The sequence below is a fragment of the Miscanthus floridulus genome, unplaced genomic scaffold (genome assembly GCF_019320115.1).
Source record: "Miscanthus floridulus cultivar M001 unplaced genomic scaffold, ASM1932011v1 os_1265_2_3, whole genome shotgun sequence".
Lineage (NCBI taxonomy): Eukaryota > Viridiplantae > Streptophyta > Magnoliopsida > Poales > Poaceae > Miscanthus > Miscanthus floridulus.
In genome coordinates this window covers 9,237-32,251 of record NW_027097621.1, presented here as the reverse complement: position 1 = coordinate 32,251, position 23,015 = coordinate 9,237, and the positions used below count along the sequence as shown (strand labels likewise).

The 23,015-nt window shown below is 42.7% G+C and overlaps 1 protein-coding gene, 1 long non-coding RNA gene and 1 pseudogene across 3 annotated transcripts; 2 read left to right on the top strand and 1 right to left on the bottom strand.

The window, feature by feature from the left end:
* Nucleotides 1-1,532: 1,532 nt before the first annotated feature.
* LOC136533869 (uncharacterized) lies at nucleotides 1,533-5,421 on the bottom strand (annotated as a pseudogene).
* A 1,681-nt stretch (nucleotides 5,422-7,102) lies between these two features.
* Nucleotides 7,103-10,703, top strand: LOC136533860 (uncharacterized). The gene is made up of 4 exons (XR_010778605.1): nucleotides 7,103-7,548; nucleotides 7,619-7,753; nucleotides 8,305-8,370; nucleotides 9,805-10,703. It is a non-coding gene; the product is annotated as an uncharacterized lncRNA (long non-coding RNA).
* A 626-nt stretch (nucleotides 10,704-11,329) lies between these two features.
* Nucleotides 11,330-17,454, top strand: LOC136533862 (lon protease homolog, mitochondrial-like). 2 transcript variants are annotated; one of them, XM_066526383.1, is made up of 14 exons: nucleotides 11,330-11,425; nucleotides 11,769-11,834; nucleotides 12,225-12,311; nucleotides 12,471-12,510; nucleotides 12,619-12,790; nucleotides 12,870-12,994; nucleotides 13,580-13,710; nucleotides 13,785-13,889; nucleotides 14,098-14,211; nucleotides 14,727-14,894; nucleotides 15,213-15,314; nucleotides 15,566-15,802; nucleotides 16,161-16,664; nucleotides 16,998-17,454. In XM_066526383.1, the coding sequence occupies exons 2-14, from the start codon at nucleotides 11,814-11,816 to the stop codon at nucleotides 17,184-17,186; spliced, it is 1,995 nt and encodes a 664-aa protein (XP_066382480.1). In that variant the 5' UTR covers nucleotides 11,330-11,425; nucleotides 11,769-11,813; the 3' UTR covers nucleotides 17,187-17,454. The 2 variants fall into 2 exon arrangements, with proteins under 2 accessions (XP_066382480.1, XP_066382481.1); XM_066526384.1 differs by having other exon boundaries at nucleotides 11,338-11,425; nucleotides 11,552-11,834.
* Nucleotides 17,455-23,015: the final 5,561 nt, after the last annotated feature.

Here is a 23,015-nt window from a genome sequence, read left to right as displayed (position 1 = left end):
CAGCTCTTCTAGATGAAATCACGCAGCATGCACGTAGTTGTCTATGTACTTTCGGTAGAAATTCTTATGCACACGCCATGTATAGTAACTGCGACAAAAAAACATAATTGCCCAACTCGATGGCAAGACAAATGCAATTTGATATGCAAGATCCGTATTGGCGGCATGTATCTGCGAGATGCGATTATTTCATACATTGCAGGATGCCAATTTGATCTACCTCACATGCCGCGTAGGGCAGTGGTCAGTAGATACATACCGCGTAGGGCATTTGGCATTGTCGTAGAACTGTCTGCTTAACGACGATGGTGTATGTCGACGTAGTTCATATCGGCAGTAAGTAGAGGTAGCAGATCCGTCCGCTAACAATGTCGGAGATGTTGACGTCGTCGAAGTAGTCGCCGCGAGATGTCGGCACGAACGTCGGCGTAGAAGATCGGCGACAGTTTCAACAGTGATGTCGACGTAGAGCTTGTCATGCTGATAACGTGTTATAAAATATATTGCCAGTGGTTAGGACCTTTCCCTCTCTGTCTCTCATAATCAATATAGTAGATGAAAGTAGAACACATAGACACAAGAGATTTGTAGACTATTCTTTATTTCTCTCAATATTGGTGATTACAACATAGAGCTTTCACGTATATATAGTCCTACCAAACTCTAAAATTTGATAAAAGCCCATATATAAACAGACTAGATTAAAATTACTCATTTTCCTTTCTTTTATATAGAGTCCGTATGTTTTAGGAGAGCCCTCGTGGCTTCTCTCTTGCTGAGTCGCAGTCCACTACTATGACGCGCAGTGGGCTGGACGGCAGAAGCAGTCATGGGCCCAAACTCTTTAAGCCACAACGCACGGCCCATACTTCCAGCCTTGATGGGCCCGTTTCCGGTGAACGCACGGCCCATAGTCTGCGCCTCTGCGGTGTCTGCAGTCTGCAACGCTGGTGCTGGAGACCTACTCTGCTGCTGAAGATCAGATAATCATGCTATCACTATCAGCCATGTATCCATATACTCTACTTGAGATTTCGTGTAGATGCAATCTGAAGCCGCTCTTCTTCTCTTTTCCTGATAAAGAAACTTTATCGACCTTAGAAAATTACACCAAGACGATACAATCATACTAAGATCACTCGCGACCTTTGCATACCTAGGATGCACACAGCCAACAACATAACATTATTAGTTCCTTTCTGTTCAAGCTTGGTCTGTTGAATCGATGACATTATTGGTTCCCTTCTGTACAAGCTTGGTCCGTTGAATCAATGACGACCCATCAGAAAGTCATACGTCAGACTAAGATGGCAAAATGGAAAACAAAACCTTCTTGAGTTGTCAGTGGATGACCCATACACCAAGTGAAATCAATGTTCATACCTAAATGAATAAATCGGCAGGATTGGAAACAATAATAAAATCTGCAGGATTGGCAACAATAATATAACAGTGCGTAGACTTAAAACCATAGGTCCATTTTTGTGTCATCAGTTAAAATAATATTGACCGAGCAAACATTAAAATAAAGATGCCAGGATCCACATCAATATCATTTTACAGCAACAACATGTGCTTGTTAATTTCTGGGAACAAGCAAACAAACATATATGTTGGGAGACAAAATGAATAAACATATATGTTGGGAGACAAAATGAATACAGTATGATAACATTGATACAAGATCCCTCAAAATCTTTTCGTACGAGTCGTGCAAGCTTTACTTCTAGTGCTCTCAAAACTGTATTCACATTCAATCAAGTTGCTTTGTCCAATCGAAGGGCATCCATTCCTTCATGAAGCTAGCAACAGCCTGCCTCTGGTTATCCATGGACTCGTGCCTTCGCCGACGGTGCATGTCCGCCGCTGGCAACTGCAGCATCCCTCTGATGACATTCAATCCAAACCCAGCGCTGAACTTGCTCTCGTCATCTATTACATGCACAAAACCACGGTCCAACCCAAACTCCACGTGGAAGTAGCCAAAGTTCTCTGGGATGACCTGCCTCAAGTTGCGGCTTGCACTTGTTGGGATAACCTTCTTCATCTCATGTTGGGTCCATTCTTCTTCAGCTTCATCAATAGCCTGGAGTAAATGAAAATAATCTCATTACAACCAAAAGCATAGTAGAATATTCTCAGTTATGAAGGTGGAGGAACACTGGAACTAGACGACTGACCTTTTTAAAGTACATTGGGGCATTGCTTGAAACTTCACAAGGGGCAGGGATGCACTCAATCATGCAGTGTCTCCGTTGTCTGGCCAGGCTTATGACAGTCTCCATAAACACCACATCCTTGTCCTTCCGTGCAAACATCTTCAACAGGCACTTCTTGAAGTTGCGAATCTCCCCCCCAAACGTTCTGATCAACAGTTCTTGCTGCAACCAGTATCAAAATCATCAATAATGAAAAAAAACTGATTGTCTGTTCGTAAATTAAAAGACAGAATGTTCCAGAAAATAGCGTATTCAAAAGCACAAACAAGTAGCAGCTGGTTGGTTCTTAAAGAAAGCTTAATTTCGTCCAAATGCAATAGGACCAGCAAAACCGTCTCACCTGTAATGGGAGAATAATGCAATGCCCAGGGATAACAGGCTCAAACTGCGGCAGCATCAAGTAAGTGAAGTTTCCAATAGCAACAACCAGATGTTTTGGCCTGGATGGGTTCTCAAAGCAACTCCTTCTGAGTCAACATATGTGTACTAGTGCTTCTCGTTGCGTCATGTGCCTGTTTGTTCTTTCTTTTGTCCTTTTTAGTGGGAGCATCAACAAAATCATATTCAACCTCTATACTTTTAGAAATGTTATACCGCTTGTTGTGCATAATTTTATTAGCCAAGTGCAGGTCAGCATCCTCTTCTCTTTTCCTGCGATTATCTGCACTAGGCACATGAGTATGCCTGCAGATGGGAAGAAAAAGAAGTCTTGAGCAGGCAGATAAAATAAGGCTACAAGTGTTGATATATAACAATGAAGTCAGAACTTCTTTTCCATACTACTCAGGATATCATTTAGTTTTAGAATACTTCCCCACAAAATGACAAGTGCATACTTTGTTTTGAGAGATCATTTCTTTACCATGGAACAAATGGTTGGACATAGTTACCTGATACTGATTGTGCTTTTTTCTTCTCCATGGCCAGGCTTCTCATGGGCAGTATCGTGATTCTCCAGCAAAGTTTCCATTTCTCTCTGACAAAGAACGACGAGCAGTTTAGACATATTGCCAAACAAATAGAAAAAAAAAAACAGATTAACCTCTCCCTATTCTATAGATAATAAAACATTTTTCCCAGTTTCCTAAATCATGGGATGTGGGTAAATATACACTTAGTCCAAATATATGTAGGAAAATATAGTTCCAGTAGGACCAATGTAATCCATATTTCCAACCTTAGTAACATGCAATTTTTCAGAATATATGTAAGTTTAGGACTAAGTGATGTTGGAAACACAATAAATAACACATCTCTACTGTAAAATCTGATGAATATATGTTACTCTGCATATTCCTATTATCGCATTACAAAATAAATTGCCATATAACAAATTAACGATTCACAAATTCATAAAGTGTCAGCATTGCCACAAGAACGATATTGGAAGACTCACCGAACGGAAAGTTGTTCAGCTTCTCGATACTTGCCTTTCATTCGGAGCTGCAGAATGTTTGCAGCCATCTGGTTTGCATTTAATGTCTGAGTGCTCACTAATTGTACTTTGCTTGAACTCTCCTTAAGGGATCTCTGCCTATTGTCCCTCTGCTCATCAGTGATAACACTAGAACTAACAGCTGAAGCATTTGTGTTGTTGCTCTCAAGATTGCTAATCTTTTCCATAAAGCTTCCATCATCAGAAAACTTATTTAAGCTGGCTACCGCTGAAGAGATAAGTGCCTGTTCCTCGGAAGATATATTCTGTCTTGTCTTTTTCCATGGGACAGAATCAGGTTTGGGTGTTCTCATGGCATTACGCTGAGAAGAAACATCCCGTCTGCCACTGTTACCATCTTGGTGACCCTCTGGACTTCCTTTGGCATTTTCTTCTGAGCAGTCAGCATTCCCATGTTTCCTGCCTCTAATGGCATGCAAATGAGCATGTGAATGGGCAGCTCTTGATGATGATACTGAAACCGCTAATTCGCCTAACGAACCCCATCTCTCTTCAACAACCTATAACAGTCGAATAGTCATCACAAAAGTGAATGAGAAATAAAGAACGAACGAATCAGTTGCTAAGAGTTAATGACATGTAGCTGTGCGCTTACATCCTCGAGTTTTGTTCCTTCACGAGCAGCTTGCTCCTTGCCTCCTTGGCACGCTTCAAAGCTTTAAGCCTCCAGCTAACACCTCCATCGCCCACAGCAGAAGATGCAAGCAACTGACTGACTTCATATGATGGCTTCTGGATATCCAGTTCCATTATGTTCAGGGTATGGGTTAAGCTGCTTTAGGCTCGTTCTCGGTCTCACAATCTATCAGTAATCAAGCAAAAGGCGGATTACTACAGCGTGTTCACAAAAGCAGTCATATATATACAGAGCAGTAACATGTAACCCCTTCATGCAGGGGCGGACTCACTAATATTTGGCCAAAAAAGAAAGAGAACTCGAAGATTGCACTTGTAATCAGATCAGATCAAATAGGAATGGAAGAGAATGGGGGTGGGCGTACCTGGTGGGTGATCGCTGCCTGCAAGGGTCCCGAAGATGAGACCTAGGCATCTGGCGTAGGACGGCGGCGGTCGCGGTGGCTCAGTCGTCGCCACACGCAACGGAAGAATAAAAAGGCAGGGCCGCAGTGTAAAAGCTTCCGATTCCGTGTCGGGGTCAAGTTAACTATCAGACGAGACGAAAGAGGAGACCTGCCCTCTCACTTCTCAATCAAGAAGTAAAATAATCCTAAATTTGATCAGATATCTATAAAGATTACAATATTTGTAATACATAATAATTGTTAAGTATTATTAGATTGATTATAGAATATACTTTTTTATAGTAAATATATTTAAAGATATAAATTTTGATACTATTTTTGTAAGCTAATTGAATTCAAAATTGTTTGACTCCTCGTAAAGAAGACTTTCATTCTTTTTAAGACGATAGGAGTAGCTATAAGAAACTAGTTACTCCCTCTATTCTAAATTATAAGTCATTTTAAGTTTCTAGGTACATAGTTTTTGCTACGCATCTACATATACATTATGTCTAGACATAAAGTAAAACATACATATCTAAAAAAAGGTAAAATAATTTATAATTTGGAATAGGTGAGTGCTTAAATGATGTAACGTTATCATGAATCACCTCAACACAAAAGAAAAAATATCAATTCAAAATAAAGGTGGTCTTTTTGTTACAACTATCATACATATGCTATATTCGTTTAAATAACGACATATAGAAGGTACATATTCCATCCTCGAAAGTATTTTTATCATTTGCTGTGGAGCACATCAATTTGTTCAATATAATGATTCCGTGTTTTTTTAGCACAATTGAGTATTTATGATCTAGTTGGTAATTACTTTCTTGTTGTTTAAGCTTGCAGACAAATTAAATTGAATATGTTTGCCCCAATAACACCCAACTGAACCAACAAAATGGATGTTATCGTTCTGGTTTCTCAAGTATAGTTTTGGAACATGACTTTGATCACTTTGTACGGATCTTCCTAATTTGGAGACCATTTGCCAAATCGGTTACTCTTCATCCTATTTTTATAGATATAGATGAGGAAAGCCAAACTTCGAGAATAGTCGAGAGGGGTAAAAAGGATTTTTTTAATGATTTAATCACCCCCAAGTCTCCTTAGGCTAGGCTCAAGCAAATCCGTTTTTTTTTTCATTCCTTAGTCCAGTTACACCAAAAATAACTTTCTAATTTGTCTGTTGTGAAGTATTTTTGATGCTGGTGAATCACCGTGATATGCTTTCATGAAATATTTAATGTCAGTCAGTCAATCAATCTAATCTGTCTGGTCAAATATTTAGGTACCGTTTCGAGAATTTTTTTATCCGGTGTTTTCTTTGTGAAAATGGACTGATTTCTATGAAATTTCTATATAATTTCTGTAAAATTACTATATTTCAAGAGGCCTTTAATGAGGAAGAATCACATAAAAACATATAGGAACCAAATAAAATAGTGGAAAAGCTTCAGCAAAAAAAATGCCACCTATCTGCCCATCTTATAAAAGTGGAGTCATGGACGAAAACATTGGATTCTTCCATTTTGAATTGTAAGTCGTTCTGACTTTTCAACATATATAGCTTTTACTATACAAGGTGCATTTTTTGTACTCCCAGGAGCAGTTACTCCCATCTTCAATAAACAACATTACATATGTGTGCATACTCATTTATTAATTTGAGTTTGTTTATATACTCATTTATGATACTCCAAATCATACTATGTGATTTTTTTTTTCAAAAGAACCCATATTTTTTAATATGTTATTACGATACTATGACAGTAGTATACAAAATAAGTATAACCATATACTCAATGTATACTTACATACTTGACATACATACTACCATATATGGTCTAGTATGATCATATACTTCGTTAACATATATTTTGTCGGGCTATATACACACTAAATCTAAAGATATACACATAGGACTTTCTGGGAGTAGGAAATAATTTCCCTTACTATATAACTAAACATAATATCTAGATATGTATCAAAAGCTACATATCAAAAGCTTCTCACTTATCTCTAACTTGTGTGTTCTATTTGTATGCTCGTGCATTCACTGAGTGAGTGATAGATGGATTTTTCAGCATTGTCATCCTCAAAGAGCAGAGAAGATGGACACTGGCGACACCAGAAGGCTAATGTTTTGTGTACGGACACTACACCATGACATACATTCGCTTACAGTTATCCGTCGATAAAATATGGGTTTCATCTACACATTATATGTTGGCAATTATATGACTTTTTATTATCATATTATCTATTGGTGAAAAGGCTATAAGACCATGAGCTATCTGTCGATGTGCAGAAATGTACTGGTTCTTTTGGTATTAAAATTGATTGAAGCCTGTTTTGTTGCGAGAGTTTGATAAGCCGATAAGTTCAGGCGAACGTACCCCGGAGTACCATGCGTGTTTTCCTGCAGCTTGTGAACAGCCGCCCAGTTCCATGTCCCTCAAACCGAAAAAAGAAAAAAAAATACGCCCGCTGCCCCGAGCTCCCGCCGCCCCCACGCCGCTGCCCCCGACGCCGCTCCCCACGCCGTCCGCCGCCCCCACCGGCCGCCACTAGTGCTGCTGGCCAGGGCCACACCCCGAGCGAAGCTCGCCTGTGCGGCTGCCTGCACCAGATCTGGCGGCACCAGATCTGCAGAGAGCCGCCACCGGGCGCCACCACTGAGAGTCCGCTGCGGGCCACCATAGGGCGCCGCCGCCGGGCGCCACAGATGCCCCCGCCCGGCGCCGGGCACCCCCGACGAGCGCCGCCGCCGGCGAGCGAGAGTGCTGCCGCCGCTGCAGTGGATCTCCCGCGCGGTGTCCTCCAACGACGGCTGTGTATTCAGGTGCGTCACATCCCCCATCGCATCCTCCGCATCATTCCTTTCCCGTCATCCCCATTCCGTTTCTTGCTAGGGTTTGGGCGCAACTTACTTCTGTTGAGATGGTGATGACTGAGTGACCGCCGCCGCTGCTGCCGCCACTCTACGCCTTCGTCGTGTCCTTCGCCAGGCCTTCTTCAGGCCCTTCACCATCGACGAGCACACACCAGTTATGCCCACCGCTTCTCTTCCCTTTGCTGTTGTGTGAAACCGACCACCCAAACTCTAAATCAAGTTATATATATATTTGGATCCGATCTAATACTAGTCTATACATGTCGACTTTTTTTTTTGCAAAAATTATCGGGTGTACATGTGTACACCCATATCCTTTAGTGTGTCCGGCCGCCCTTGATTGCACAGATGGATCTGTAATCCTTTGCTAGGCAAGTATGGAATTTTTGCTCGATGTAGGGGTTTTTGCTATTAGGTTTTAGCTCTGTCTAATTTACAGAACCACTTATGCAACCTAGACCCTATTTGATTCCACTAGATTGCACATGAATTCGAGGTTTTAGATATCTAATCAATTGAAATGAAATAAAATACGTTTGTTCTTTGCTTTCCTCAATCTGAAATATAGAAAAAAATATTAGAACCTTTGTTGCCTGTTGTTATTGGCATCCTAGGCTGCTATATGCTGTCATGCTCAGCATTGTTTCTATTGGAATTAGATCCACACACCCCCTTCATGTTTTAACTTGGATGGTCTTGTTCAAGGTTTTGGGGGCTTACCCAACCTTTGTTGTCCAATGGAAGCCGATCGATTGTTGAGTTTGCAAAAGGGTAAGCTACAAGAGCCCTCTGTACTATGTAATTTATTCCTTTATCCTTTTCCTGCCTTATGTTTTTCCTTTTCTTGTACCACACTACCACTGCTACATGTTAAGCATGGCTCATCTTTTCCTTTCCCAAATTCTTGAAGCTCCTAAGGAAGAAGAGGTTTCCCTTCTTCTAGAAATTTTCAGGTGATCTTATTGTCCAAAAGATGTGCCATTTGTGTCGCTATGTTTTTCAACAATCAAAGAATTTTTCATCTTAGTTTACAGTTCAAGTGGAATGTCTAAGTACACTACGAAATTACTCTGAGCTTGAATACTAAAACTCTCTCATGCAGTTTCCATATTGTAAAGATATAATTAAATGCACTTGGTCTGGATAAACACAGGGAAAATACCCATCGAAACACAATGGGCCTAGAAGCAATAATATTTGCACGGTTGCACCTGACTTTAGGATAGAGCAATGACTCTAGAAACTTACTACTGCTTTGATGTGAAGAATTGTACTTCGCCTTTAATGTTAAGAATTTATTTTATGGTTTTCTATTGCAAGTATAACACTGTCTGCTTCCTATTTCCTTATGTGGCTATATTTTTGTTATGTGATATTTTTCCTTTCAATGTTTCATACTCTTACTGAATGTGCAATTAAGATTTTACTTTGGGCTCTTATGAAGGCCCATTGATTATATATGTTAGCTTCCCTGAGAGAACAATCTTTAGCCCATCATTTTTTTAATCATTGGTTTGATTGTGGCTGTTTGACATGATTCTGTCTACTGTTCCTTGAACTTGAGTCTCAATATTTGTTTCCTTCATGAGCATCCTCTCCATTTTAAATGACAGTCATTTTCCTTGAACTCTGATCTTACTTTGCCTTACTCGTTCTGTGCTATCGATGCTGCTTATGCGCAGCTTGTTGCCCTGGGCACAAAAGATCAGATACAATCCAGTCTGAAGACTTAATACCTTAAAATGAATGCAAATTAGCTTACCATAGGTAATATTATCACCATCCTCTCAAGATGAAAGCAGAGGCAGAGTTGATTGTTAATGCAAATAACTTGGCTTATTGATCTTGCCTAATTTTATGACAGGTGATCTATAAATATTATAAGTAATAATACCTGCAAAGTTAGTTTTTGTCTGAAGGTGTAGGTATCAATGGTGGCAAATTTTCAGCTTCTAGAACTGGTGTTGAGGTTGATCCAACTAATATGTTTTATTTGATATTAGTTTCTTTCCAAAATTTGCTTTATCGCACAGACATGCAATTACATACATGCAATAAAAAATTGACAACCTGTTTAAGTTTAGAATTACCACCATATATGTAAGATAAAAATTGCCTAAATTACCAAATGCACATAGATTGAAAAGCTGCCAAGTTATCTGACTACAATCTGCTATGGTTCATCCTTTTTTTTTCATGTTATAGGTACTTCAGCTATGAGCTAGCTGTCGAAAATCTTTTGGGTTGGCAACTTTTTGTGCATCAAGCTGGGGCTCAAGTATTTTGTGAGTGGCAATAATAATTGTGATTTGAAGTGCTTGGATTGGGCAGCAAGCTAGTGCTGAAAAATGGGTCATTGCTTGGGGCTATAGCTGCAGCCTGCAGGATTGGCTCAGCTGAACACAACTCATTTGTGCAACAATGGAGTTTTTTTGAAGTGACCAAGAATTATGCAGCAAGACATCAAGTGTTGGTTATTATTGTGCAGCAAGACATTGAAGTACAGCAAGACACTGAACTTAGCTATAGTGCTGGAGTTTGATGAACACACCATTTTTGTGCAGCAAGACGTTGAAGTGCTGAAATGGAACTTTTGTGCCTGAGTCATCATATTGGACTTCTAAACTTCAGCAGCCATAACCATTTATCACAAGACTGTGTTAGCTAGTGCATTAATCCAAAGCATAGTGATAAAAAGGGCGTACCCAGTGCAGAGAGCTCCCGCTCTGTGCGGGGTCTGGGGAAAGGTGTTAGTGGCAAGCCTTACCCTCGCTTGTGCAATGCGAGGAGACCGCGACTCGAACCTGGGACCTTCCGCTCACAGGCGGTAAGACTCTAGTCTCTACCGCTTGCATCAGGCCCGCCTTTCAATCCAAAGCATAGTGATGTTTAAATCTTTTCCTTCTTATTTGACTAATTGCACCATAGCTTGTGACCGTTTAGTATACGTCTGTTTGCTATCCAAATCCAAGGTAACTCATATGTAATGGACATGTGTATGTGGCTGTATGGCTGTGACTATTTGACTTGCTGTCCACTTGATGTGTATCTCCAAGATCTAATATATATCTTATCAAATCAATGAAATCAAGTGGCTTTGAATATGTGATGTGTTCTCTAAAATAAAATGAGTTTATGGAAATATTTGTATTATATTAATATTAATATCTATTATACAGTTTTGTTGACAGTTAAATTGCCACTGAGGGCATCTTTCCAAACATGTCGCGGGAATGGTTTCGCCAACCCACAAACTGTCGGCAAAGAGATAACTGTCGGTGTAGGTCTAACTGTCAGGAAAAGTTTCAACTGTCGGTGTAGGTATACCATTCGGCTACACCCTAACTGTCGGCGATTGTTTGAACTGTCAGGAAAACTTTCACGAACTGCTTTTAACGCACCTGTTTCTAAACTGTTGATAAAACTTTTGATGGGAGGCTATCTGTCGAAAAAGGTATCCTTTGCCTAGGCCTTGTTTAGATTGCAAATTTTTGCAATCGGGACACCCCCAACTTGTTTGGGACTAAAAGGCTTTGTTGTTGTTGTTGCCAGTAAAACAAAGCTAGCAACCAGTGTCCATGTAGAGTTTCGACATAAATCCCCTATCATACAAGATACGGCCAATATGTTTGTTTACTTGCCTTGATAGGCATTTCTTTTTTTTTTGTATGCCATTGGATTTCGTCTTAGCAACTGTGAATTTTGAAACTGATTTCCTCTGTTTCAGCACATTGGTGACTTTAACTACCAACGGTTAGCAGACTTCGGTGCTGCTATCTCTGGTGCCAACAAGTTGCATTGCCAGGAGGTGCTTGAGGAATTAGATGTAAGAAACTTTGCTTAAACTCCTCTCTTTTCAATTGTTTTCTTGTTGTGTACTTTGCCCACTTCAAAGTCTATACTGCAACACGGTCGAGCAGGATTACCAATTTAATGTTTTCATAAAATGCAGTCGAAGACCTATTATGCATCCGTAGCCAGTAATACCTATTGATTCCAGGATTGTTAGGTTCTTGTTCCAAACTGACCAAAAGAGCCCGATAAGTGCTGCAGAAAATTTATTTTGGAGTACACAGTCACGTTCTGTTCTGACTGCATTCTAGATTTCTTATGTAAACGCAAAAAAATTTTGTTCTCTGCCTCCGTCCATCATTTTGTTTCTGGAACAGGTATACAGGCGTTTGAAGTTGACTCTTGAGTTAATAAAAAAGGAGATGGAGATTAGTAAGCTACAGGTAATTCATTTTCTTATCCTCAGTCCCTGGGAATGGACCTCTAGCTGAGTTGGTTAGGTGGCTCTTGTAACACTCCTCAGGTCATGGGTTCGACTCCCCGTGTGAGCAAATTTCAGGCTGGGGTTAAAAAATCCCCTCGCCTTGTCCCACACCAAAGCACAGTTCTAAGGCCTGGCCCCGGTTGTGGTCGTTCTCACATGGGCTATGGTGCCACTATGACTGGGTGGGGCAGGGGTTCGGGGGTTTTCTCGACCTGTGTGAGGAGTTCTTCTTCTTTAATGCAATGCCCGGGGGCTGTCTTATCCCCCGCAGGTCGAGTTTTCTTATCGTCCGGTCTTAGCCATCATGTTTTGTCCAATCCTCTTGATGTTTAATGTGCTTCTGTTTCAGCAAGCCATAGCAAAAGCAATTGAAGAAAAGATTAGTGGAGATCAGCGACGTTATTTATTGAATGAGCAACTTAAGGCAATCAAGAAGGTACTTCATTATTTCTGCTGCTCCTACAGGCTACCTATGTTCCTTACATTGCGATAGTCAAATTACTATACTGTTGTAGAATCTGCCCATGCTGTTGTCTGTAATGAAAAGCCAGATGGCCAATAATAATCCCCGACTCTGTTTATGTTATGTATCCAGGAGCTGGGTTTGGAGACTGATGACAAAACGGCATTGTCTGGTTTGTTCTTGAACTATGATACTTAATGAGCTTTGTGTATGCTTTTATCATATAGCTGCGCAATTATCATAGACGATTTCAAGTTGACTTATTGTTTATGTGTTGCAGCAAAATTTAAGGAACGTATAGAATTAAAGAAGGACAAATGTCCTCCTCATGTTTTACAAGTCATTGAAGAAGAGCTTACCAAGCTTCAGCTTTTAGAAGCCAGCTCTAGCGAGTTCAGTGTAACTCGTAATTATTTGGACTGGCTGACAGTATTGCCATGGGGAAATTATAGGTTTGTATTCATCAACCTTTCCCTGAAGAGAAATCTGCCATATGTTTGTGCCTCATTAGTGTTTATCCTTCTGTTGCAGTGATGAAAACTTCGATGTCCACCATGCTCAGAAAATTCTCGATGAAGACCATTATGGTTTGAGTGACGTGAAAGAGAGAATACTGGAATTCATAGCAGTTGGGAAGTTAAGAGGGACTTCACAAGGTTTGATTCATACTCGACTGATTTATCTGTTGTATTGAGCTTGTAGAGTGTTGTACTGTCGTTCAATTTGCATTAATGCATCCTCAACTGTCATCCATGGTTGGAAAAAATGGCGTCGAGTTTTGACAATCCTGTCTCATTCATCATAACTTTCGTGTACTTAGATAGATTGGTTGGATAGGGAGTGAGAGCAGCTCACATGAACAGTACCATGAACATTAAGATACTGACTTATCAAGAAACTATCGTGTCTCTATTTATAGAGGAGACTTGACTTGGCACTCGAGACACCCTATGTAAACATGATCCTTTACTTCCTAACTTATCAAGATACTGCCTAAGAAATAGATTTATTACCTCCAAACCTACTGACTCTGGAAGGTCACACCTCCACCTGCGTGCAGCCTGGCTAGGGCGGCCGGCGGCGGTGCCCCCTGGCCACATGGGCTATGGCTGGTCTAGGATGGACCATGTTACGGTCCAGCTGGTCCGTAACAATAACCTACAGTGCTCACTAAATTTCTTGATTCCTCAATGTCCATCTGTAGTTATTCTACCAATAACTCTGTCCATCTTTTACAACAGGCAAGATCATATGTCTTTCTGGGCCACCAGGAGTTGGAAAAACCAGTATTGGTCGTTCAATTGCACGTGCACTGAACCGCCAGTTCTACAGGTTTTCTGTTGGAGGTTTGGCTGATGTGGCTGAAATCAAGGTACAAAACAGATATTGCTGATATGTCATGTACAGTTGCATGTGGTTGTATAAGTAACTTTTCAACAATCTCAGGGCCATCGACGCACGTATGTTGGTGCAATGCCAGGGAAGATGGTGCAGTGTCTTAAATCAGTTGGGACAGCAAATCCTCTAGTATTGATAGATGAGATTGACAAGGTGCTCAAACAACTGGTTATGGTCCATTTGGTCTTATTTTGCTTGAGATGCTAAATTGCTAATAATAGCCTGCATTATATACTTGCATAATGGCCTGTGATGCACTTGGGTCTTTGACACAGAATGGACTTTCAACAGTTACTTTCTTCAATGTGACAACTTGTGTGCATGCTTTATTAACGCTAACTTTTACTTGTCTGTCTTGCAGCTTGGGAAGGGGCATTCTGGCGATCCAGCTAGTGCATTGTTGGAACTCCTCGATCCTGAGCAGAATGTTAATTTCTTAGATCACTACCTTGATGTTCCTGTTGACCTATCCAAGGTTAGTCCTTGCTCCCTCAGGAGTTGCCTGTTTGACTGTTGGCTTCACAATTTAACCTTTTTTGCCATATTTATTCTTTTAAATATAGACAACAAGCTTATTCTTAACAGATTGATAGTTGTCATCACCATCTCATTGTCTTGCATTCTCACGCATCTTGCTGTCATCATTAGGTACGCGCATTGCTGATTATTGTGCTGTACTGCTGTCACATCATTCACATGCAATGCTGCTAAGTGCTAGTGTACTACTGTAAGTTGTGATTAGTAGGTTGCACCAAAGCAACATCCTTAGTATTATGTTTTGTTCTATACGATGAGATCCGTAGCATTAGGATGGTCTTCGATACACTTCAAGTGCATAACTTCCACACAATCCTCTCATCCTCTGCCTCTCCAACCTTTTTTTATTCCTGTTGTTTCGAGTGTCTTCAATCGTGTTTAACTATTTATTTCATGCTACTTTCTGTTTGTAATATTCTTTTCATCTTCTAAAACTTTGTTTATGACAATTAGGTTTTGTTCGTTTGCACAGCAAACGTAATAGAGATGATACCAAATCCGTTACTGGATAGGATGGAGATCATTGCTATAGCTGGGTATATAACTGATGAAAAGATGCATATTGCTCGGGACTATCTAGAGAAGAATACAAGACAGGCTTGTGGCATAAAGCCTCAACAGGTAGCTTGGACACGTCTCTTATAATCTTCCTTTCATTCAATATTATGTGCATGAGAATAAATTATTAAGCATAGAATATTTGTTTTTAAAGCAACCTTGGAATTTCCATAAATAAAAAACAAACAACACAAAGAAAGGGAAAAATTGTTGTAAACTCTATGCTTTTATAATGTCTGTATGCGTAAACCACCTAATCTATACTGACACAGTTTCAGCAGTATGTGAAGTGTCCCAATAGGCCAATACACTTGCTTCTTATTTCTGATTCTACGTTATTATCAATTTTGGACTTAACTGTTCAGCCATGCACATCTACAGGTTGAAGTTACAGATGCTGCTCTTCTTGCTCTCATTGAAAATTACTGCCGAGAAGCTGGAGTGAGGAACCTTCAAAAGCAGATTGAGAAAATTTACCGTAAGGTGTGTAAAATAATTTCTGCATACTGATCTGACCCCTCTATCAGAGAAGGGGAAAAATGTTGGCTGATTGTTGATAATGGTTAAGCAACCTGAAGGCATTGGTATGGTATGAAAGGTTGCTTTTAGTTTTAGAGTCGATGCTTCCATTAATATCTTCTGCTCGCCAATATGATCATGCCATACATCCTTTGCTGGCCGATATGATCATACTCTTACTTCTGAAATACCTTACAAACTTTTTACCTCCGCAGATAGCTCTGCAGCTTGTTCGCCAAGGGGTATCGAATGAGCCAGACCAGGAGTCTCTCAGCGTCACTGTAAGTGAGGAATCTAGTAGTGGTGATAGCACCACAGCAAAAGATGAGATTTTGAAGGATCCTGCTGTAGAAGATGCTTCAGTCGCCAATAATGTTACAAATCCTGCCTCTGAGGAAGCTAATGAAGTAAATTTGACAACTGAAGCACCAAAAGAAGACAGCACATCTAAGGTATAGTGTGTCATTCGTTGGTTTTATTATTTTTTTCAAATAAAGTATTCACACTTAATTTTGTACTGCCCTGTTGCCTGTTAATGTGCAAAATGGTCCTCTACATTGTATCTGTTCTGCTGATTTGACACACTGCTTATCCTTGTGTATGGCAGCCGGGTATTGCTGGTTGGTCAAATATAATTTTGTAGATTACTGGACATCAATGTTCCCTGTCTGTGTCCATTGTGTTGGCCTGAAAACCACTTATGCGATTGCTAGCTCACTCAACAAATGTGCAATATAGACTCAGGAGAGTGGGAAACAAATCAAACAATATTATATTATGATGTTAGTTACTGATTCCTGTATTCTGTAGGGCAACAAGGACACAGATGGAGCAGCAGACAAGGCAATTGAAAAGGTTGTGGTCGATTCATCAAACCTTGGCGATTTTGTTGGGAAACCTGTGTTCCAGGCTGAGCGTATATATGAGCAGACGCCTGTTGGAGTGGTCATGGGTTTAGCTTGGACTGCTATGGGTGGTTCTACTTTGTACATCGAAACAACAAAAGTGGAGGGGGAAGGGAAAGGTGACCTTGTGCTGACGGGACAGCTTGGAGATGTCATGAAAGAGAGTGCTCAGATAGCGCACACAGTTGGCAGAGCTGTATTACTGGAGAAAGAGCCAGATAATCAGTTCTTTGCAAACTCGAAGCTGCACTTGCATGTTCCTGCAGGGTCCACCCCTAAGGATGGCCCGAGTGCTGGATGCACCATGATAACATCTATGCTGTCCTTAGCTATGGGAAAGCCTGTCAAGAAGGACCTCGCAATGACGGGTGAAGTAACATTAACAGGAAGAATCCTCCCAATCGGCGGGGTATGTTTTCTTTGTTCCCTACTCAAGCTTGGTTTTACATTTTAAATGTATTGTTTTTAGTCAAACATGACCAGCCAGCCAATGACTTCTGCATGTGAAACGAGGAAATGTCACTTGACTGAAAAATATGAAGTGGTTTCCTTGTTTCATCTTCGAGCCTCCTGATATAATGAGAGGCTTAGTTTTCAGATGCTAGGTGACATCCAAGCAGATGACAGTGCCTTAATGAGTTAATGTTAACATCCATGCGCTTCAGCATGCCATGATGATATCAATATGGTTTCATGCATCGGATCACTGGACACTCACTCTTGTTTCTTCTCTATATATCAGGTAAAAGAGAAAACGATTGCTGCAAGGAGAAGTGCGATAAAGACACTCATATTTCCAGCAGCGAATAAAAGGGACTTTGACGAGCTTGCTTCTAATGTGAAGGAAGGCCTCGAAGTTCATTTTGTTGACACATACGGTGAAATATATGATTTAGCTTTCCAGAGTGACGCCGGGACAGAAACAAGCTGAGATGATTTAGCTTTACAGGATTGAGAATTTTTTTCCAGACCTGTTTACAAGCCGAATACCAAGCAGAGGCAGGAAGACCATTGTAACCGAGATGAGTGGAGTTAATTGACAGTCACGAGAAAAAGAAATCTTTTTTGCTCCCCAGATAACACCATTGAATTTTGAAGAGATTTTTGGCTAAGGTTGTACTAGTGTGCTAGCTCAGCTAGGTTGTATTAGCCTATATACAGGAATAAGAAAAGAGCAGCGTAAACTATATATCGTACCACACTTTGTTATCCGTGAAAGCTGCACTGATGCACCATCTGTTATTTATTTATTTATTAGAGTGGTGCACCATTTGTTATTCGTTAAATTTATTTTGGTGGGTGTTAGCCATTCTTCTAGTTTACTCCTATTGTACAAACAGTTGGGCAGTAGGGTGCTAGTTTTTTTTTTTTTTTAATTCGTTCTGTACGTATACGTGAGCGTGGACAGTGGAGTGAGCCGGTCCGGTCTTGCGCTTGCGCGTGCGGGCTGTTTCAGCCTGCAGGTCAGCAGGGATTGAACTTGAACGGAAGTCGGAAGTCGGAACTCGGAACTCGGAACTCGGAACGTACGGCTTCAAGTCGACTGCAGGCTGGGCCGGCCGGTCCGGTCCACCCTCACCCTCAAGCTGCCCATTTTTATTCGGATCCGGCGGTCGATTCGCCTCCGGTCTCTGATCCGCCGCCACGGTGACTCCTTCCTCTCCTCGTTGTCTCCGATTTCGATTCCGCGCCCGGTCATAGGTGAAAGTCCGACTCCTCCCCTCTTCTCATCTCGTATCCCAAATTCCCAATCCATCATGTTTGTTGATGTATCTAAACGTGCTGCAGGCATCTGCCATCCATAAAATTCAAGATGAGTTAAATACGCCAGGGGCCATGAACTTGTCACGGTGTATCACTTAGGTCCATAAACTCGAAAAATATATTTATAGGTCACCTAACTTGTTTTGTATTGCACTATAGGTCCATATTGCTCCGTCAGCGATTTCTTGCCGATGTGGCACGACAGCGTGGCATCTTCTTTTACATCTAACTCCTCACACTTATTTCTTCTTTTACAGCACGACGGGCACGCGCATGGCCGCGTGAACCTCCACCGCGCACGGTAAGCAGCAGCATACCAGGGAGCACTCGTGGATCAAGTGATTGCGGCCCCGCGGGCAGTGGCGTGGTTGCTGCTCGCCGCGTACCCGCAGTTTGATTTCGGGCGGCAGTGGCACCAGGAGCGGTTCCTTGCGCTGCTAAGGCTTAGTGGACGCTCTTCATGCTGCTCTCCGTCGCCATCGTTGCTTACGCGGAGACGAGTCTCGACGGGTAACGGGTTCCCCATGCCCGGTCGCGCCATCTCTGTTGTTGCACTAGTGGTTCTACTCTCAGCTAGCTAGGTTCCTCGGAAGGAGAGCGGGATAAGGCCATGCTTCCGAACCAATGCTAAACGGCGTGCAGTTACTGCAGTACCTCAACGGCGAAGAGAGCTAGGTACGCGAGCAAGGGGCAGCTCCCTGTCCTCGCCTTCATCTTGGGCAAGGCATGCATTCGAGTGCCTGTCCAGTCACCGTTCCTCACCCACCACTACCTCCCCGTCAACGCGGCGTCCTCGGGGTCCAACCGCGACCACAGGATCCGTCACATGAAGCGCGCGCTGGACGCGGCCGACCTCGAGCTCGTCAAGCTGATGGTCATGGGCGAAGGGCTGGACCTCGATGACGCGCTCGCCGTGCACTACGCCGTCTAGCACTACGGCCGCGACGTCGTCAAGGCGCTGCTGGAGCTCGGCGCTGCCGACGTCAACTCCCGCGCCGGGCCCGCAGGGTCGTGGGGAAGACGGCGCTGCACCTGGCGGTCGAGATGGTGTCCCCCGACATGGTGTCGGTGCTCCTCGACCACCATGCCGACCCCAACGCCAGGACACTCGATGGCGTCACCCCGCTCGACGTGCTCCGTAGCCGCACCTCCGAGTTCATCTTCAAGGGCGCCCTCCTGGGGCTCACGCACATCGAGCCCAACAAGTTCAGGCTCTGCCTCGAGCCTGTGCAGTCCGCGGTGATGGTGGACATACGCTTGTCAGTCGCATCGTCCTCGCACAGCAACCTCAGCCGCGAAGCCGGGCCTGGCAAGTTGTTTTTCTCCTTGGCCTCTTCCTCCGCGCCTCTCTTGCCGGGCGCCGCATCTGTTTCGCGTTCAAGATTATTACCAGGCCAGGATGAGGAGGTGGGGCGGCGTGATGTCCAGTAAGCGGCGAGCCGTAGGCCAATACGACGAGCCGAGGCCAAGCCGCCGCCGCCATCGACACGCCGCAGGCCGCCGTAAGCACCTGTACCTGGTGCTGGATGACTGGAACTCAATATCCACAAGATTGATCCCCCCCGACACTTTGGATGACGAAGCACCTGCCGGTGCCGGGCAGCAGCACCTGCACCTCCCCGAGCCCCTAGTGCTGCGACTAGAGTCACCGATCAGCTCCGTACCCCATGACTGTTTGTCCTTCTCCGCGCTAGGCACCAAGATGTTGGTTTTCATGAACCACCGCTGCGCCCTCGTGTACGACACCGAGACGGCGGCGGTGTCCATCGGCCCCCACGCCCCTGCTCGGATGCTGTGCAGCTCCGGCGTCACCGTGCCTGCCGGCGGCATGCTCTATGCATTGTTGCATCGCTTCTTTGACAAGGAGGATCCGCACTCGTTATAGGTGATTGTTAGGATTCGTATGACTCAATCGAGTCAAGTTCACCAGATCGGGTACATAGAATAGGAATACATGTTCAAGATTTACAGAGAGGCAGAGAGAAGGGGAGTGAGAGGTTGTAGACCATCGAAGGTCGTAGTGGTCGAAGCACCGGTCGGGATCTCGTTCGTGGACGCCATCTACGCGCCGACAGCGACGTTCGGTGGAGAGAGAGGAGTCGGTGCAGTGGCGTCCTTGGCGGCGGCGTATGCGTCGGGGTGGCGTTGCCGGTGTCGGTGGCGCTTCCTGTCGCTGGCAGTGTCCCTTCTCAAGATTGGGTTAGGGTTAGGATGTCGGTGGGGTGACTGGCGGTGCGGTGAACCTCGTACTGCGAGCCTTGGCCCCCACCTTTCCTTTATAGCGCTGTGCGACGGGGGCCTACCAACCATGTAGGGTTGGGCGCCCCTGATCAGGACGTGAGAACAAGGCCCAAAGGCCGTTGGGCCTAATGGCGTGGGAGATCAATCCAACATTCTCCCCCTTGATCTCTCATCACTTTCTTCGTTCTTTAATTCTTACTCAAACTTTCGATTCATATTTTTCTTGCTTCCATCATATTTCATCACAGATTAGTGCATAGAATTATCCCATCATCACAGCAATTAGTGCCGTTAGACTAACAGCCACAATATACTTCTCCGTTTTAAAATGTAAACTTTCTTTGGGTCCTTCATATGTTCGGGAATCATAGGCTTTCCCTTAAACCCATGTCGGCTATGTGTTTTCTGAACACGTTGGGTGGTAAGCCCTTTATGAGCGGATCCGCGAGCATTTTCTCTGTACTTATATGCTCAAGATTTATTATATGATCCCGAACTTTATCTTTCACAACATAGTACTTTATGTCAATGTATTTGGCAGCACCACTTGACCTATTGTTGTGAGCGTACTGTACCGCTGGATTGTTATCATAATACAATCTCAGTGGTTCATTTATATTATCAATCATTTTCAATCTGGGTATGAATTTCTTCAGCCAATTCACCCGCCCCGTTGTCTCATAGCATGCTACAAACTCGGCATACATTGTTGAGGATGTAGTTACGGTTTGTTTGGAGCTTTTCCACGATATAGCCCCTCCTGCGAGAGTAAATACATATCTTGACGTGGATTTTCTTTCTTCTCCTGCATAATCAGAATCTGAATACCCCTCTATCTGCAGGGAATCAGATCTTCTATACGTAAGCATGAGGCCTTTCGTACCCTACAAATAACGTAGAACTTTTTTCACTAATTTCTAATGTTCAATTCCTGGATTCTTTTGATATCTGCCAAGTAACCCGGTAACAAAAGCTAAGTCAGAGCATGTACACACTTGAGCATATTGTAAACTTCCAACAGCTGAAGCATACGGTACCGCTTTCATTCGGTCAATTTTATATTGGTTCTTGGGATACTAATGTTCCCCAAATCTATCGCCCTAGACTATAGGAGCAGGTGAAGGACTGCACGCATGCATACTAAATTTCTTCAGGACCTTTTCTATGTATGCCTTTTGCGATAATCCTAGAACCTCCTTTCTTCTGTCCCGGTGAATCTCTATTCCCAAAACGAACGAGGCCTCACCGAGATCTTTCATATCAAAGTTTGAGGACAAGAATTTCTTCGTTTCCATTAGTAGATTGATATCACTACTAGCAAGCAAGATATCATCCACATACAAAATTAGGAATATGTACTTTCCATTCTTGAACTTTGCATAAACGCAATTGTCCTCAATATTTTCTTTAAACCCAAAACCTTTTATCGTTCTATCAAACTTCAAATACCACTGTCTTGAAGCTTGCTTCAATCCGTAGATTGATTTCTTTAGGCGGCATCCCATATTTTCCTTTTCTTTTATGACAAAACCTTTTGGTTGTGCCATATAAACATTTTCTTCCAAATCCCCGTTTAGAAAAGCCGTCTTTACATCCATTTGATGTAACTCCAAATCATAGTGGGCTACAAGTGCTATTATAATTCTGAAGGAATCTTTACATGAGACTGAAGAAAACGTCTCATTGTAATCAATCCCTTCTCTTTGTGTGAAGCCTTTCGCCACAAGTCACGCTTTAAATCTTTCTATATTCCCTTGGGAGTCATATTTCGTTTTGTAGACCCATTTACAGCCTACTGTTTTGGCTCCTTTAGAAATATTTTCTAAGTCCCAAACTTTATTGGTACTCATTGATTTCAATTCATCTTCCATGGCCTTAAGCCACTTTGATGAGTGGTCGCTTCTCATGGCTTCTTCAAATGAGGTGGGATCATCCCCCATCTGAAATTCTTCTGTTTCATAAACTTCATAGTCATCAGTAATAGCTGATCTTCTTATTCTTTGAGACCTTCTAGGTGCCTCTGGCACTTGTTCTACATTGGGCTGTTGTTGTTCTTCCTCATGTACAACATTTGGTTCTATAGGTTCCTCAATGATAGGTTCCTCAAGGATAGGTTCCTCATGTTCATTCATTGTCGTTACGGAAGAACTTGCAACAGGTGTTGGCACTACAGTGTCCTACACTATCGGTGAACAGCAGCAGGTAGCATGAAGAATGGTTCTTCAATCATCAGAGTAGGTACATGTACCCACTTCTCCTGTAGGCTGATTTCTCGTGCTACCATGCTCCCCCTGATCATATTATCCTCCAAGAACACAGCGTGTCTTGTTTCTACAATCTTCGTATGTCTATCAGGACAATAGAAGCAATATACTTTTGATCTTTCTGGATAGCCAATAAAATGGTAGCTGACTGTCTTGGAGTCTAACTTTCCTATGTTTGGGTTAAACACTTTTGCCTCAATTGGACAGCCCCACACACGCAAATGGTTAAGTGATGGTTCCCTTCCTGTCCATAATTCATACGGTGTTTTAGGCACCGATTTACTTGGTACTCGATTAAGTATGTGAATGGCGGTTTTCAGTGCCTCCATCCATAAACTAATCGGTAATATGGAGTAACTCATCATGCTTCTTATCATATCCATTAAGGTACGGTTACGTCTTTCAGCCACTCCATTCTGCTGAGGCTCCCCCGGTGTGGAGTATGAGCAACTATGCCATTTTCCTGTAGGAACCTTGCAAATGGTCCAGGA